General features: G+C 46.8%; 2 protein-coding genes across 2 annotated transcripts in view; one reads left to right on the top strand and one right to left on the bottom strand.

Annotated features, from left to right (window-relative positions):
• LOC135809110 (alpha-L-fucosidase-like) overlaps positions 1 to 8243 on the top strand; it is an 11813-nt gene extending 3570 nt beyond the window's left edge. The window contains exons 6-18 of the mRNA XM_065322381.1: positions 630 to 687; positions 1052 to 1208; positions 1937 to 2022; positions 3531 to 3603; positions 3951 to 4071; positions 4495 to 4578; positions 4777 to 4916; positions 5089 to 5215; positions 5841 to 5911; positions 6344 to 6434; positions 7129 to 7215; positions 7370 to 7415; positions 7758 to 8243. Of these exons, the coding sequence (XP_065178453.1) occupies positions 630 to 687; positions 1052 to 1208; positions 1937 to 2022; positions 3531 to 3603; positions 3951 to 4071; positions 4495 to 4578; positions 4777 to 4916; positions 5089 to 5215; positions 5841 to 5911; positions 6344 to 6434; positions 7129 to 7215; positions 7370 to 7415; positions 7758 to 7963 (1347 nt within the window). The 3' untranslated portion in view covers positions 7964 to 8243. The remainder of the gene's footprint in view (positions 1 to 629; positions 688 to 1051; positions 1209 to 1936; positions 2023 to 3530; positions 3604 to 3950; positions 4072 to 4494; positions 4579 to 4776; positions 4917 to 5088; positions 5216 to 5840; positions 5912 to 6343; positions 6435 to 7128; positions 7216 to 7369; positions 7416 to 7757) is intronic.
• Positions 8244 to 12788: 4545 nt separating this feature from the next.
• On the bottom strand, positions 12789 to 16537 carry LOC135809109 (inactive rhomboid protein 1-like). Its single transcript, XM_065322380.1, has 6 exons — positions 16204 to 16537; positions 15561 to 15724; positions 14639 to 14963; positions 14090 to 14248; positions 13712 to 13798; positions 12789 to 13448 (listed from the first exon to the last, which is right to left on the bottom strand). Exons 1-6 carry the CDS (start codon positions 16351 to 16353, stop codon positions 12900 to 12902), a joined length of 1434 nt encoding a protein of 477 aa, XP_065178452.1. The 5' UTR covers positions 16354 to 16537; the 3' UTR covers positions 12789 to 12899.
• Positions 16538 to 18575: the final 2038 nt, after the last annotated feature.

Here is an 18575-nt window from a genome sequence, read left to right as displayed (position 1 = left end):
TGGACCAGGACAGGTTAAGACAACATTAATTTTGAAGGACCAAAGACTATGTGTTTTCCATTCGATCGGAATCTTGCTTTCCTTACTTACCTCGTAAATAGACTTCCAAGTTAGCTACAGTTATGGCCAAAGTTATCTAATTCCTCTCATAGCCAAGTGCGCCTCAATCACATCCTCACAGCGGTAGCATCAATCTGGATATATGTCCACATGCTGCACCTCCGTGATGGCATAGCACTGGATTAGATTCCTTTGGCTCTGTACATGCATATACACATGTATGTGAATAGAGAACTTTTAATGGAGCGTAATAAGCTTATACTTCAGTCTTATTTGTTTTTGACACAGTCAAGTGTCTGTTAGTCGGCAGGAACACGAGCTGCAGCATTGCGAGCAGCCATCTTCTTTTAATAACAACATGTTCTTATGCCAGGTAACATGTCCCCAATAGCCTGCAACCTAGACTGCAGCATGTGGCTGGGAAAGTCCCCTCGCCTTCCAAGCAGGACTAGAACTTGTAACCCCTTCTGTCTCGACTATTGCTTTCGACTTCAGCCTGCTAGTCAAATTTGAAATGGTTATGCTTACAATGATGGTGTAATACCTGTACTGTTTTCTCCTTCTCACAGAGCTTGTCATTCCGCCCTCGGCCATCTTGGTTTGATGACGTGAAGTTCGGCATATTCAGTAAGTTTGTCCGAACGGCCTGGTTATGTAGTGTCACTTTCTGCTATTTCTTTTCAAGCGGGAGATTGTGTCAGAAGAATAGGTGCATGTTTCAAAAACGCACCAACATTGGAACAAAATAGGAGGACCTAATGGTCCCTCTTTTATCTTTTATCCAGCTCTGTTTGTGCGACAGGCATTCATTCTGCTGTGTAACAGGTCCAGGAGGAGGCTAGAGTAATATCATTCAATCTGATTTATGGTTGTGCATATGAATGGCACATGGTGGTCCATGAAAACGTGCTACATGTAGTTCATTGAGGTTGTTGCCTTGTTGAATGGTGGATTAACTAGAGACGGCTGTAATTGTTTTTGTGTTCTCCAGTTCATTGGGGTATGTTCAGTGTCCCATCATTCAGAAGTGAGTGGTACTGGAGAGATCTAATGGATGGTAACGCAGAGATCGTCAAATTCCACAACCGAGTGTATGGCTGTTCAGGTGTGCAGCCGAACAAGTTTCCCTGCACTGGGGAGGAATTCACGTGAGTAGGAGGGATTTGTAGACAGTGTTCGTTTGTGTTTGATCATCGTGGGTCAATTGCTTGTGTATATATTGGACAATCACTCTACATATGATAACGTATCGCAATGGAAAGTTTGCCTGAGCCTGTAGTATTGTCACAGCTTCCACTTGGCCTATACTGTAGGCCAGTAACCCAATGCCAGTATTACTGTGACGTTTTCTTTATGTTCACTAGCATTTCTGGTGTTTCTTACACCAGGGCTCGCACTTTTCCGCCGACTAACCAGGGGCAAAGCTAGCAAATCTGTGGTGTGGTGACCATGTACCACCAGCAGCCTCATAGTCGTCATTGTGGTGACCATGTACCACCAGCAGCCTCATAGTCGTCATTGTGGTGACCATGTACCACCAGCAGCCTCATAGCCGTCATTGTGGTAACCATGTACCACCAGCAGCCTCATAGTCGTCATTGTGGTGACCATGTACCACCAGCAGCCTCATAGTCGTCATTGTGGTGACCATGTACCACCAGCAGCCTCATAGCCGTCATTGTGGTAACCATGTACCACCAGCAGCCTCAAAGCCGTCGTCATTGTGGCCGCTATTATGACTATGTAATAGCTACAACAGCAGTTTGCTGGTACATGGTGTGGTGACTTGACTAAGCGGACTACACACGAGCTACGCACCTCAGTGGATTTGACTTGACACTTGACTAGCATATCTGGGTTTGTTCTTTCAATTCAGCTACTATGACTTTGCACCGATGTTCAATGCTGAGCTGTATGACCCGGACGCATGGGCGACGCTGTTCAAGAATTCCGGTGCAAAATGTAAGTAACAACACACACACACACACACACACACACACACACACACACACACACACACACACACACACACACACACACACACACACACACACACACACACACACACACACACACACACACACACACACACACACACACACACACTACTACTACTACTACTACTACTACTACTACTACTACTACTACTACTACTACTACTACTACTACTACTACTACTACTACTAGCAGCATGACTGCCCAGAGGGGCAAGTGTCACCCCTATGGAAAGGGGACCAGAAAACGGGGCACGGATCACAAGCAGGACCGCGAATGTCTGGCTAGGTCCTGCTGCCGGCGGAAATTGCGTTTACAATGTGGGCAGCTGAGGGGCAGAGCTGCTCTCTCAGCAGCAGATGGTCTCGCACCACGATTGCAGTTGTGACGCTTGAACCCGGCCACAGAACGGAAGCATCGCTGACATGTTGGGCAGTGCTGCTGGCAACAAGCTGAAAGTGGCACAGACAGACTGACTGTTGGTGTAGGAGAACTCGTGACAGGCTGGCATCGATGAACAGAGTAGCCACCCTTGCTGCGGAACCACCTCTGGCAGTTCTGGCATTGCACTGATCCACGCTGGAGCTGGATGGGAAGCCGTCTCTGAGTGGTGCACTTGTGCCGCGTTCTATCGGAGACCCGCGAGAAGTTCCGGTCACACACTGCGCAATGCACAGACTTGGGCATGGTGGAGCTCGACTGAGGGGCAACCCGTACTTCCCTCCACTGTTGGCGGTCCTGAGCAAGGATGAACCACTGAGATGGCTGTTGCAGTGCAAACTTGAGGTCAGTCATCACCGTGTCTTTCCACCGTCGCCGGGGACCACAAAACGGCCGAGACACAGGTAGCCACCCAAAGAGGAGTTGGAGGGGGGTGCGATCCTCATCCATACGCGCAACGTGCCCAGTCCATTCCAGACGCCGATTGCGGAGGCGTGTAGACATCAGTACTGGGTCTCCCCAACGGTTCCGCAGGTCTGTGGATGACAGCCGCTCGGACCACTGACGAGGCTTGGTGATGCTGAGGACATATTACTGTATGGCGGAGAGTGTTGGACCCCACTCCAACGGGATATCAGAAGTTTGGATAAATTCCACACACACACACACACACACACACACACACACACACACACACACGCCGTGTACATACACAGCACCCCCCCCCCCCCCACACACACACACACGCCGTGTACATACACAGCACCCCCCCCCCCCACACACACACACATCATGACTGCATGTGCATGTACTGTCTATATTGTCATTAGTGTGGCATTGTCCATGAGGTTGCTTGGTGGCGGCATCTTTACCAAGCTTGCATGGCACAGTGGTGCTTTGATTAGATCGTTTGGCAAACACAAATCATGAGATGAGTTCCCACCCAAGAAACCGTCATGTGTTGGTGACATTAATCAGTGCAACTAATTATAACCTGATCTACTTGGTGTGTGGATTGATCATATCACTCCTAGATGTTGTACTGACCTCCAAGCATCACGAAGGCTGGTGTAACTTCCCAAGTGCTCAACATTGGAACTGGAACAGGTTAGCTCATAAAGCATGCAATGGTCAGGGTGGAAACTGACTTGATTTGTGCATGCTCACAAGACACGTCCACTAAAATACTATTCACTTGAAGAGGAATTCAATGGATCTTCTTGTATTGAACTACTTGAAATATATTCTAACTTAACGCTGAGTTATATTGAGCAATCAAACCGGGTACGAAATTGCTTCCAATCTATCCTGACCATTCTTGTCAAATTGCCCAGCAAAGAACAGGTTTAGCAAGGTGGCTTCAGTTTTGCACTCAAGCTTCAAGGCAAACATTTGAAGTAAAAGCCTGATGTCCAGTGTTTTCCCATGGCGTACTCATAACTTTCTGTTTGCAGCATGGACACTGGTCCTCATCGTGATCTTGTTGGAGAGCTGACAGACAGTGTGAGAGCAGCAGGGCTACACATGGGTCTATATCACAGCATGAGAGAGTGGTACAACCCTCTCTTCCTGGAGGTTAGCCACATTACATCCTCACAGACCTATCACTACCCTGCACGTTTTCTAAGACTACACAGACTCCACTGCAAATTCCACTGAAGCCTTTCTTTAATTCAGTCATTCACAAGCCACTGCTCCAACACCCGCCAATATTTAGGCCCTTGGCCATCACTCGCATGGTTTAGGAAAGGCTTTATTTATCTCTATTACTGGGGCGATAACTAATAATGTCATGATCACTGGTCAATGCACTAGACATTTTTGCATTCATGCAGGTAGGAGGTTTTCCTGTTGATTAACACCACTACCAACCGCAATCCATAAGTGGATAAATTCACATGCTTTGGGAGACTGAGGAGCAAATATTTTTGGTGGAACCAGGCAATATTGATGTTTGGCCTGCTGTTGGCCTCTTTGTTTTGTGTTTTTTGTATCAAGGACAACGAGAACAACTGCACAGATCCGAAATTTGTGGACCAAGTTCTGATGCCAACTCTGAAGGACATGACAACTAGATACAAGGTGCAGGAGTAGCAGAGCAGAACTTTGTCAGGGTCTGTTTGCCATAATCAATAGTCTTTACGAGAACTGTATTGTAGATGCTAATACCAAATGCAAAGAACAAGATTGTATGATATGCATGGGTGGATGTATGCCCAATATCCTATTAATTCAGAAGCGTATTGATACCAATGCATGTTTGTTCAATATCCTCTACAGCCGGAAGTCATCTGGGCTGACGGTGCTTCTGGTGATAATCCCTGCTCATCTGATTCGGTTAAATACTGGAAAGCACCAGAATTTATCAGCTGGTTGTACAATGAAAGTCCTGTCAAGGATACTGTGCTGGTGAACAGTCGGTGAGTAGATTAGATGTTTTCCCTGCTCGTGTTTGGGTCTGTATTTATGCCTTTTGATCAGACACATGTGTGTTTTGAAATGTCCCTGTTTCTCTACTGATGTCCACAGTATATGCACTCATGTACAAGTGAATGTTTCATTCTGTGATGTATTGTGTGTAACTTTTTGTAGCTGGGGATCTGGAAGTGGTGGGGATTACAGTACCGGACCTGATCGATGGACGCCTGGAAAGAAGGTGGCCAGCAAATGGGAGAGCTGCTTCACCATTCAACAGGGCTCTTGGGGCTTTGACCGAACAGTAAGTTTGTATGTCAGTGGGTTCTGCATGCATAGACTGTAAGGAAACACTGCCCCCGCCTTAAAATTTATAAAAAATGCAGTGAGATCGATAAGCTGACCGGACGTGGTTTGAAACGGATTCCCATGCTGTTGTTATTTCCATGCACAGGTGGTTCCCTGAACCATGATCACTTGGCTGGAAATGATAGTTCAGTATGGTCCTGCTCATAGTGGTTCTTTTCTGGCAGGTGGTTCCCTGAACCATGGTCACTTGGCTGGAAATGATAGTCCAGTTTGGTCCTGCTCATAGTGGTTATTTTCTGGCAGGTGGTTGCCTTTCCCGGTAGTGCATACTGGTATCACTATGACACTATGCATAGCTGAGTGCTGTTAGTGGCCAAGGTACTCTTACAAGTTTGATATACCCATGCTAGGACCTTGTGATCTGCTGTGCTCCTTGGAAATTTCTTTTAGCGATTTGTTTGGTACATGTATGGACATAAAAGACCAGGTTCGCCCCTTGGAAATTGTTCTGACGATGGGTGACTGGCCCGAAACACAATAATTTTTCGACATCACAATAAAGAATTTTGCATCCAGTAAATGTTGAGTGTTGAGTCTATTCTGTCCTTGGACTGTTTCAGGAGGGAATTGAGTCTTTCTACAATGCGACCGGTTTGATCTATCAGCTGGTGGACACAGTCAGCTGCAATGGGTGAGTCTCTTACAAGTACTTTTCACCTTCCAGTGCCGGAAATGTTTCTCCATCTGCCCATCTCCCACCTGATATTGGACCCTGTCACCCCACACTCCAGGTTTTGATTTACATTTTTCTTAAAGAACACAAGTGACATCGCCATCATGGTTATGCACAAACACAACAGGCATGTGACACTGCGCACAACCCAATACACTGGACACTTCGCACAAGCCAAAACACTGGACACTTCGCACAAGCCAATACGCCGCTGGACACTTTATACAAACCCAATGAACTACAGGATACTGCACACTGCGCAATGGCCAACACATAAGTAAGTGCTCTGAAGGTTGCAGTATGGCACAACTTTATGCGATCAGCTCCTGCTCTATTGTTGAAAGTAATAATTATGACCCGTTGTTGTGTTTGCGGTGTTTGTCCTTCCAGAAATCTGCTCTTGAATGTTGGACCCACCGCAGATGGACGCTTGGTGCCTGCTTTCGAGGATCGGCTGTTGCAGATGGGAGACTGGTTGAAGGTGTGTGTTATGTATCCATTTTTTAAACATTTCCTGCCTAATAACACTTGGCACACCAGAATTCGCAGTAGAAGGCCTTGCATAGTACATACTCAGGGATCTACCCAAAGGGTGATGGTGGGGGGGGGGGGGGGTAGGGGGCACAGCATCCCCCTCCCTACTCTGTTTGTGCGCCCCTGTGAAAAAGTGCCGCACCCCTACTCATTTTCCGATTTTGTGTTTCTTCATACCATTTAACGAAAATGCAGTCAATAGTCAGTACTAGAGGGTTCATAAAGGCTTATTTGTCTAGGGTGAAGTCAGGTGTTCCCCCATACATTGCATTTCACAATGCAAGACAGTTACATGTATTTTGAAAATGGAAAAATGGGTTACGTGGTAACTATTTTCCCTCCCCCCCCCTTACTATTTTGACCTGGCTAGAACCCTGATACTTCAGAAGTATAAAAGCCTTACGACACATACATGTAAAGCCAGTTTTTGCCCCTGTTGACTAACTTACTCATGGAATTTCATTTAAGGAAGCTCTTAGGGCTTCCTCAAGTTGGGGCAAAGTACGAGAGATGGTTCAAAATGGCAAAAATTGCTGAAGCCTCAGGCAGAGAGAGCGGGTGCTAGTAATGAAGCATCTTCATTTCTTTATTGCACTTCAACTTAAAAGTCCTAAACCATATTTTTATACAATATGTTTCAGGTAAATGGTGATGCAATCTATGGGACCAAGCCATGGATAGCTCAGAACGATACCGTCGCTGGTCGTATATGGTACACACAATCCAAGGTAATATTTTTACTCCGACTAGCTACTGGATGGTCAATATTGTCGATATGACTTCATGTTTCACTTTGTAGCCAAATGAACGGAATATACCTGCAGTGCAAAGTAGTCTTCTCCCGGCTGTCTGTGATGATGTGTGTTGCTGTCCTGTTCTCAGGCTACTGGAGATGTGTATGCGATTTCCTTTGATTGGCCTAAGCAGGGTAAGTGAATATTCTCTTCACACACACAACATGCTTAGATAGCATGCTGACATGTTAGCAACTATCAATGTGAGACAATATTCATATCGATATCGAGAAGCATAGCAATCCGGAAAATGCGACATGAGAGGTGTATAGTAGGTACAGTTTGCGGGATGAACTTATTGCACACATTGGTATCCCCAGTCACTTGAACACGGTGACTCGGGGTGAGGGGAAAATACATGACTTGTTATGTACTCATACTAAGAGATTGTAAACCTCTTTTTAAAGTGTATCAATAGTACACAAGATGATTGTTATAATCCATGCTGCCATGCTATTCTGTTTCCTGGCGTACAGTGAGTGGTGGCAAGCCGGGTGATCTAGTGCTGACTCAAATCAAGAATGCTCCCAGCACAGTGTCCGTGCAGATGATGGGCATGTCAGGCAAGCTGACAGCAAGTCAAGCTGCAGATGGTTTTCACATTACAGTACCGGATGTGGACACTATTCGTCTGCCATGTCAGCATGCCTGGGTGTTCGTCATCACTGGTCTGCCTCAGTGATGCTTATGGATAGCAGATCAAGCCTGACCAACTAACATATTCGCCGGGCACATAGAGATCAGCAAAACCTCTGTACCGGCGATGACAAGCTTCGTATCCTTTAGTTGTAATTGTTTTCGTCATGTCCTTGCTCTTGACAAGTGATTTCTTTCTAGTTCTGATGCCAACATACTAGCATGAAAAGACAATAATGCATGTACTCGTCGTCCTTTGTATTGCTGCGTGCTGGAGCACGGAACGGCTGTGATTCTGGCATTGCATTGACAATAATCCCCATACAGTTACCGTTCTGTTGTGCGCAGCATGAAACTAGCCGTTCATTGCTATCAAGTGCCCTGCAGCTGGTACAGCATAGTTCATTAATGGCTGGAAGAAGAGGGATTTCGTGCACCAGCACATCTTCTCCAGGCGTCAGGGGCCCAGCCTCCCCGCCCATCCGACTCGCCACACACAACAGCGCAACTGAACTAAAAGTTCTACATATTCTCTTGACAAGACGAAGACGGACAGACAAGAAGACCGGACACGACGAGGCAAAAACTGATAACTAAAGAAAAGGACAAACGTTGCGGCAGTATATAATGAGCATGCGCGCGCGCGCGCGCGCGCGCGAAATAATGTTGCACGCGCGACGATGACGTAAGCGTTGCATGGTGTATACATGTACAGAAGACTGCACATGCAACCAAAACAGTGCAACAAGTCAAGACTAAACCACTACACAATAAAACTAAAGAACAACATAAATAACTTAAAATAAGCCATGAAAAGTCTTTCACTCTAGACCCGTTGCGCAACATACTCCCCGCCAAAGACCTTTTCAAGGCTCAAGGAGGCTGCAAACTGTACTACATATAATCTATGCTGCACGCATAGATAATCTAAGACTCACAAACGGCAAAATAAATAATAACAAATGAACGATCAATAGAAAATACAAACGGAAGTCAGCTTCCGAACTGTCACCAGGCACCAGCAAATCAAGGCAATAAACTACAGTCAACATCCGACCCATCACCAGGCCAGGCACAAACAAATAAATAATCGAGCAAATCAAAACAAATCAAAGCGGGAGCACCCTCCAAACTCCTTCACACTCATGGCGGGTTATTTGTTCACGATGCGTTTTCCTTCGCACCCTCCATGTCCTTCTTCTTGTCGTCGAGAACAGCGCCCCGCAGGGTTCCTCCACTGTGGACGACCGTACCGTGGGTTATTTGATTTCGATGCGTTTTCCTTCGCACCGTCCTTGTCGTCGGATTCAAGCAGCTCCCTCGGAGGTCACCCAATCCCAGGTACAAACTGCGGACAGCGGCGCAGCTCCCTCGTTGGTCACTCGTCCAGTCTGGCACGGTGCAAACTGCCTCCCAACGACGTAGACGTACAAATGGTTATTTGATTTCGATGCGTTTTCCTTCGCACCGTCCTTGTCGTCAGACTCAAGCAGCTCCCTCGGAGGTCACACAATCCCAGGTACAAACTGCGGACAACGGCGCAGCTCCCTCGTTGGTCACTCGTCCACTCGTGCACGGTGCAAACTGCCTCCCAACGACGTAGACGTACAAATGGTTATTTGATTTCGATGCGTTTTCCTTCGCACCGTCCTTGTCGTCGGATTCAAGCAGCTCCCTCAGAGGTCACACAATCCGCAGCTCCCTCGTTGGTCACTCGTCCACGCATGCACGGTGCAAACTGCCTCCCAACGACGTAGACGTACTAATGGTTATTTGTTCTCGATGCGTTTTCCTTCGCACCGGAGTTCCTGCAAGTTCCTCGTCTTCCTGACAATCCTGGCGTGATCGCCATTTTCGTGCACCAGCACATCTTCTCCAGGCGTCAGGGGCCCAGCCTCCCCGCCCATCCGACTCGCCACACACAACAGCGCAACTGAACTAAAAGTTCTACATATTCTCTTGACAAGACGAAGACGGACAGACAAGAAGACCGGACACGACGAGGCAAAAACTGATAACTAAAGAAAAGGACAAACGTTGCGGCAGTATATAATGAGCATGCGCGCGCGCGCGCGCGCGCGCGCGAAATAATGTTGCACGCGCGACGATGACGTAAGCGTTGCATGGTGTATACATGTACAGAAGACTGCACATGCAACCAAAACAGTGCAACAAGTCAAGACTAAACCACTACACAATAAAACTAAAGAACAACATAAATAAGCCATGAAAAGTCTTTCACTCTAGACCCGTTGCGCAACAAGGGAATTGAACGAGGCAATCCTAATATTTCGCATTCTTCACTCCCCGTTATTGTTTTAATGTCAACAAAAGCCAAGGCATTGTAAATCTATAGAAAAGAAAAAGGACCAAGGAACTTCAAGTTACGCTATAATGTCCACTAACACCACCAGTTACTGAACAATCAGCTCATGCGACAACATTGCACGACACTGACCGACGGCACTGACGTTATACACCTAACTGGCTAACAGCTCTAGCCCATCTTGGATGCGCTCACCTTCCCCTCTTATGTTATCATTATAAATTTGAACCTTCCAAGTTGGCAGGCTGTTGAAGTGCGCATCCAAGATGCGCTAGAGCTGTTAGCCAGTTAGTTGTAGAACGTCAGTACCGTCGGTCAGTGTCATGCAATGTTATCACATGAGCTGATTGCTAAGTAACTGATGGTGTTAGTGGACATTATAGCATAACTTGTAGATCCTTAGTCCTTTTTCTTTTCTATAAATTCATCCTTGGCTCTCCATCCGGGCCGAGTCGATTATAAATCTCTTTCACGAATTTAGGCGTCGTGAAGATATTCCTGATTCCAAAAATACAGTACATGCACGTGCAGGTTGAGTGGCGTACCTGTATTGGTTCTGTACTTCGGACATGAAATACCGGAATTAGATAAAAAACTAGGGGTCAAACGGGTGTACCTTTAACTAACGAAAGGGTAATTTTCTTAACGGGTACCCTTTAGCAGCCATATTATTTTTTGCGCATTTCTCAGATTATTATTATTATTATTTTTTCTTATTTTGTTAGGGATTTCCCAACAGGCAATGTTGCCTTTTTACTGGGAACCCTAAATGAGACTTTGTGTGAGCGCGAAACAAAGCAGGCGACTCGGCCAGGCGACAAGATGGAGGCAGCGCATTCCACCTGTCGGCACCAAGATACGCAATGGAATGGAAACCATACCGGGAGTGGCAGGCAGGCAAGACAAGAGCAGCTGTAGCTTGGCCCCGAGTTGTGGCAGCAGAGTGTGGGCCAGTGCAACGGGGAGTGAATAGGAGGCTGAGAAGTGGGCTAGATAAACCATGCAGACAGCGAAAGACAAAGACGTATTGCTTGAAATTTAAGCGTTGCTCTAGTGTGTAGATCTTGGTGTAAGCGTACAGGGTCTCAGTGGGAGTTCTGCAGTATAAAATCGTGATTTAAATTTGTATATTATCAGGTTGTATTTTGATGCCACATTATGATTCGCAATTGATTTGTGTCCCATAATAACATTATGGCACTGAAGTTCCAAATGAATGTCATCCGTACATTTGCCCATGCACACAACTTCACAGGCAGTTACGATCATACATGGTCCTAGTGCCACATGTACAATCATGTATTTTGAGTTTTTGATACATGTACGCAAATCAACTGCAGATTGGTGCGATTCAAGCCATGTAAGGACAGAATAGTTTAGCAAACGTTCCGTTATCTCGCGCAATCCTATTTGTTATGTTCGCAGAGAACTGGTACTCTTCGCATTCAGAAGATGTTCGCACCCATAGCTGGGGTGCCTGACACAGCTGATGTGCTGCTGGCCAGCTAGCTGCTAGTGCTAGCTCGTTGAACTCGTGAAACGAATCTTCACAAATCCGTAATCTTGTATGCAATATTTTGAACTACTTTTCAACTAAGCTCGTCGATTGAAGGAACAAACTACAACCATAAGTATCATAGCTACTACAGTGCTGGCAACTGAAATCCGACCCCCTTGGCGGTCGGATTTCAGTTGCCAGCACTGTACCTACGGACATCACCGTGTGACACTCCCACTGGTCACTCAGCCTAGTGACACTATTTCATCTTCAAGCACTGTGGCAGGTTCGATGTCGCAGAGAACCATCGTAACTTTTTAGTTCGAGGTGGCAGCTTTTTTTTTTTTTACAAACGGGCACCCTTTTACTAACGGTACCTGAGATTAACCCTTTTACGGTCTCACATTTGAAAATCGATCACCGGTGATCGATTTTTCAAACTATCGTAACTCAGTCAATTTTTGAGCAAATTCGAACATCTAAATATCTGGGTTGAAGAGAAAGCTCCAGGCTATCCGTAGGAACAATCGCCGAAGCGATAGAGTGAACGGCTGCGATGCTACGAAGCTCGCGATCTGCGTCACGGCTCATTTACGATTTGAGTGGGCGAGCTGGGTCTTGAGGACGGGTTTTTCCCTTTGCAGCTAGCTGTCACCATAGAGACACGGATTCAAATGAGAGTATGGACTCGCAGCACTCCTCACAAAAAATATGAGCTCGATGTAAGCAAGGAGAGGGAAATGGCTGTTGAATCTTGTTTCTCGTCGTGAATCAAGCACTGGGGCGATGTCGCTGCGCTGCAGCGCTGGATCCACGGCACGCTTGGTGTCGAATTGTAGCTCGGCGTGTTGCTCTTGTCCAGAGCTTTCCAGAGAGCCCAAAATCACGAAAATCAGCGAAGGGAAACTGAAGTTATGGATGAATCAAGGTACGAAATTGTTGAATTCTGTAAATAGCCTCATTTTGACTGGATTCTGAGACCGTGAAAGGGTTAACGAGCGGGTACCCGGTACACCCGTTTGACCCCTAATAAATACCCTTGCAAGGTAGGGTGTTTAAAATAGAACATGATTCTAGAATTGAATATATGCCAATGAATTGCATTGAATGATTAAATAGTGGCAAGCGTATTTAAAAAATGCTTACTACATATACTTACTACATACACGAAAAGAATCTCATCTCACTACTTTTGTTAGTGTGGTACACAAAATAGTCGTATTCGTTCTCATCATAGAGCAGGAGTGCAGCTGGATTGTTGAGCGCACGCACACCGCGACCACAATACTCTGGAGTGTAGCCACTAAGCACAGCTGGAAACTTGACCTGATAGAAGAAGGAGACTGCAACTATTGCAATACACACAATGATGCACACGACACCGTGTAGTCTAAGCCAAAACTCCTTCTCTTTCCACCATGGTCTAATATCGTCCTTTTCTCTCTGGGTCCAGCGTGTTTTCTGCACTGTTAGCAACGTCCAAAATCCGAAAAAGAAGCCAGCTATGCTGGCAAGGCTCGATGCTGAGAGCAGGGCATCCAGACCAAGCATGAAGGCGAAGAAGCAGAGGTGATTGATCAGCTTAATCATGGGAGTGCTTGACGGGGAGAAGTCTCTCAGCAGCGTCAGCGGGTAGTACGCCGCATAACCCCACACCGCACTGCTGCTGCTCAGGTGAATCTTGTATGGCTGAAGAGATGTTGCCACCTGATGTACATGTATGAATAAGGAAACCAAGAAACAAAGAAGAGGTACAAGCAATCTTCGAGGAGACAACCGTTTTATTAATCCTATAAACGTGAGCAATAGAATATAGAGATGAATCGTTTACACACAGGTTAACACATGGCACTGAAGAGACGTCCATTCATGCAGTGAATGGAACTGTGTGACATGTGTTTAGCACAGGACTTGAATACATGACCCAGATATGCACGAAGTTTGTTTTGTTGCCATGGCAATTGCCTTACCATTTGTCCTCCAAAGCCACTCATGAGGAACACGACGACTGGTGTCATGCTGCCATTATCCAGTGTGATTGGTATTCCAAGCCAGTACTACATACACAAAATCAATAAAATCACAGCCATTTTGTACTATGATAGAGTACAGAAAGAGCATACTGGAAAAGAGTTCGGAAGTGGTGGCATCAGATGTCAATAATAATAATAATAATAAAACCTCTTGGTCAAGTTGGATCCACTCTGATCATAGCATGTCTGATGGGCAGGCCTCTTTCATCTCTTATCCTGGTGCACCTTTTCTTACTAAATGTAGCAATAGATCACAGTTCAGCAGGGTCTAGTCCAGTCCAGTGAATGTGTCATGACCAGGTAATACCTACCTACCTGTATGTTGAGCAGTACAACGAAGTCAACCATTCCCCGGTGGAGAAAATTGGCTGTAATCCAACGATAGAGTTGATTTGATATCAGTGACCGGTAAGGAGAGTTGGGATCAGCAGGAAGCTTAGGCATTCCACCACACACCTCGCCAATGCAGTTCACCTAGTATGACAGGACAAACCGGCACAAACATTTTCACTGGCAAGACCAAGAGTGACAACGATATAGTGACCAGTCTGAGCATCCCGTGTTGATACAGTCAGACCTCGCTTATCCCGTCCTCTTTTATCCGGATCCCTTGCCATCCGGAAGAAAATAGCTGGCTACAGATTTACGGCATACGTGGTTCATCCAACATAACCAGTGTTCGGTTATCCGGTTCCCTCGCCTATTCGGATATTTTTGTGGAAAGCGAATGTGTGCGGTTAAGCGAGGTCTGACTGTAGTGTCTAGAGAGCAAAGTTTCGATTCCTTAGTGAAGGCGTGAGCATGTTCACAATCAGCCACATACATGTGAGCAAGTTGTCAAAAGGTACTTGGTTTCTCACTCACCTGTCTGCACATCTTGTTGAGAAACCACTTTCCGTTGAATGTATGCATGCACTCTTCCACTGTGGTCATGTGACAGTGTCCCATCACTCCAATACAACATGCTGCCCATGTGTTGATCACTGGCCTGCTAATATTGCTCAGAGAATGTGGTGTGGTGCTTCTGCAGAGCTGCGATGCAACAAACATACTCGTCGGCTTGCGATAGAGAGTCGTACAGCGCTTCTTGTCCGTCAGTGTGCAGTGCGATACCCTGGTCACATTGCTGATTGTGATGCACTGGCCACAGCACGAGCCGTTCATGCTGACTTCATTGATCGTTTCATATCTACAATGGGAGACGCAATCAACACCAAATCAGGCCCGGGGCCAGCTCATGAGGGGTGGTACGGCCCCAGGTCGGCTCTGCCCTGTGTAGTTACATGTACTGAGCATTCTTTGGGCAGTGGGGTGCCTACTTGAATACTAAATTTGATTGTGTATTGGACAGTCCGGGAAAGCTGGAATTGGCAAAACCTGGTACAGCAATAGCATCACCTGGCGTACGAGTGCCGCCGACCCTGCAAGTACATGCGCTGTGTGCACAGTGAAGTGAAGGTGCTAGTGTAGTAATATTACAACTAGTTTTGATATTTCATCACCCACCACCCCATAACTGCGCTCCCCACTCCAGCCGACCTCGCCACGTTGCCACAGCACACCATCAGCAGAGCGACACGTTCGTTGTAAAATCTGTACAGAGTCGAATGCTGCTGCTTACTCATTGATTTCCTTTTGACATGGCCACTGTGACCAGTGACCGTCCAATCATACTACTTCATGAAGTACAAGCCATGAACTATTTAGAAAAGTACTCCGTCAATGATCATGCTTGTGCAAACGATTTTCCCTTGATGCAAACAGACCCAAAGCATGCCAACCCTACCTTGCAAAGATGACATCATCTTTTCTCATACAGGGTGTAAACGCAGCATTGGAGAGTATAAGACTGAGCTCACTGGGGCCAGTGTAGGGGTTGGCTGAGCTCGTCACCCTGACCATCACCTTGCCCGTTTCACTGGCAATTGATGATATGCTGTGTAGTGTTGTCTTATGCACAATCATGCACATGTGTACACGCAGACACACATACAAAGACACACATAGATATATTAAATAGACAGACAGACAGACAGACAGACAGACAGACTGACAGAAAGACAGACAGCCAGACATGCACGCACATGCATATACCCACCCACCCACACACCGCATGCACATGCACATTCATGTAAGTGTGCATGCAGCAGGTCTGAGGAATACAACTATTCCAGGAAATCCCCATAAAGTACCACAAAATATGCATTGTGTAACCAGTCCTACCAACGTAGATTGAGGATCTGACAAGAGCATGCGTGCATAGCGGTGGCTGGATAAACCTTCAATGGATCCCAAGAACAGATTTGGCAATCTCGAATAGTGTGTTCAAAAACGACAGCGGTGGCTTGCTTATTTGGTGTTGTTTGTGCCCAGCCGCGGTCCTAGAACAATGTAAGTACTGCCAAAACTTTCTCAGAGTGAAAACTTACAGTGCCCTTTATCCCGAGAGGTGCGTAACCATACATCCCAGCAACAGTCAGCTGGTACAACAACTGAATAAGAGCGAGCAGATTTAGTCCAGCGTATTTTCGGCATGTTGCCCTTGCACCTTCTCGTCTGCTTTCCACTTGCGCTCCCATTGTTCCACCTCTAATCACAACCCACGGTCCAAAGCATCATCTACTGAAATCGTCCCATGGCAGCTTCAGCCACGAAAGGTACAGGCCAGGGTTGTCTGAGATCGACTTACGACATCCTACATAGTCATTGTGGATGGTAAATTGATATTACCGGTATTTCCAACTCAAGAACTCCTCACCCTACCTGCACTCTACATACACCGTACACGCACATACTGAATACATGATTGTATAGCACTATTTTGTACGTGTCCTTTTCTGAGACACCACACATGAGGTTTGGTTTTGGTTTGGTTCAAAGGCCATGACCTGGTGGTGAACCAGGGAGTAGTAATTTACCGGTATATTACTACGAAACAGTGTTCTCAACGGATCAGTCGGGGGAGTCACATTTGGGCTGCTGGACCTGGTGCCACCAAGTCCACGTCCAGCACGGCAGCAGCCCAAATCTGACCAGTGGTATGGTGGACGCGAACTCACGCGTAGATCTACGTCGAACTGCCTGAAAAGAGAAAAAAATGCCAACCCCATCCACTCCAGCCTCGGTCTCGAATCCGTAGATCTACCCGGGACCTTGCTTTGACTCTCATGTACTGAACCAGGGAGTCGTACTCAAACTAAGTCTACACTATTACTTTAGTTTGAGTACGACTCCCTGTATTGAACCATCTGAGCTACTCGGTATGGGACCAGGCCGAACCTACAGAACCGTGCACGCGTGTATGCGAAGACCGCTCACAACACGTGCCACACATATTGATGCCATGCCAGTGCAGTGCTAGTGATCATGGTGATGGCCCTCGCGCCCTTGGGTATTTTTTCCCTTTATATCAGGCAGTTCATTTCCCCGACTTATCCTTTGAAATTTGAAGTTCTCCCTTTAGAAAGGTGCTTATCGTCAGTGCTCCTTGCCCTGAACCAGGGTCTATACGACTCCCTGCCCTGAACCCTACAACAAGTCACAACTACAAGTACAAGGTTACATCATACAGGTTCAGTCATATTGACATGATAGACCGATCCCCTTATTATTGTCTGGGTTCGAGGAAGGGGGCAACTCCGCAGTCGCGTGGGATCCTGCTGCACACACGCGACCAACCTCACCTCGGCTTTGCGTGACTTCTCGCATGCGAAGTGCAGAGCACGCGAAATCTACACGCAGTGCAAGCCTGTCTACAAAAAATGCCACAAGGACTTTTGATTTGAGCTGTTTTGTTTTTGTTTAGACGTCTTCCTTTTTACGACTTCAGGATGCCTTCTCAGGATCATTGCTGCGTTCCTCACTGTCAGAACAGGAGGACGAAGCAAGCAAGTCATTTCACTCCTTTTGTCGTGTGGAGCCACAGCGGCCTGGAGCAAGCGGATCCAGGCTATTCCCCGTGAGGAAGGACGTAGTTTTAGGGTCACTCTGAATATTTGAGATGCAGCGATCATTTCGATCCCGAAGTCGAAATCGTTTTGCCCAGCTCTACAAGGGCAGGATGAGTCCAGGAAACCAAACAGCTGTCCTACGGTACCAGGTTTGCTTTTCGCAAGAGAGTGGAGTCTGGACGCTCTGCTCCCCATGCTCGCAAAACAGTATTTGCTGAGCCTAGTGCAGTTCGGTCATGGAAGTGCAGCGTCTGCATCACGAGCTCCCCATGCTCGCAAACCAGTATTTTGCTGAGAGGCAACGGCATTTTGAGTTGGAAAGGAACCTGGCTTAGTGCAGTTTGGTCCTGTAATGGAAGTGCAGCATCTGCATCAGGAGTTGGCAGCAAGTAGAGCTCGTGTACAGAGTCTCGTGGAGCAGTTGGACGATGGGGTGAAGAAAGCCGAAAAACAGCTTACGTACAATAACATAAAGAAAGACTCTGAGCCGCGCCAGTTTCTGACTGGTTTGCCTTCAGGTGTTTGGACCGCTCTGTGGGACTTCTTTGAGCCTAGCCGAGAAAATGTACTGCGCCGAGCCAGATCTGCGAAGACGGAAGCTGAGGGACGGCGGATACAGTTGGAGGTGGCCGTAAATCGCCAATGAGCATGTAATGGAGGATCAGCTGCTATTGGCATTGATGTGTCTAAGCCTGGGCCGAATGGGACAGAAGCTGTCATGCGTGGCACAAGTTAATCATCCGTTTCACGGTATATACTATATAGCTAGCTGAGCTGGAAAGATGTCTTGTTCCTCCGTTTGGGCATGATCCCCATTTGGGCGAGCTGGCGAGATGTTCAGTCATCAATGC

Source organism: Sycon ciliatum, chromosome 2 (assembly GCF_964019385.1).
Source record: "Sycon ciliatum chromosome 2, ocSycCili1.1, whole genome shotgun sequence".
Taxonomy (NCBI): domain Eukaryota; kingdom Metazoa; phylum Porifera; class Calcarea; order Leucosolenida; family Sycettidae; genus Sycon; species Sycon ciliatum.
Note: the sequence above shows the minus strand (reverse complement) of the source record. Positions and strands in the feature narration are given on the sequence as shown.

Excerpts from the sequence above, each read along its gene's own strand:
- LOC135809109 (XM_065322380.1), bottom strand. The coding sequence starts at position 16,353 with ATGGGAGCGCAAGTGGAAAGCAGACGAGAAGGTGCAAGGGCAACATGC. Across the intron at positions 15,725-16,203 it reads CTCTCGGGATAAAGGGCACT|ACAACACTACACAGCATATC; the intron begins GTAAGTTTTCAC and ends ATTGTGCATAAG. Across the intron at positions 13,449-13,711 it reads GTGGCTTTGGAGGACAAATG|GTGGCAACATCTCTTCAGCC; the intron begins GTAAGGCAATTG and ends CATGTACATCAG.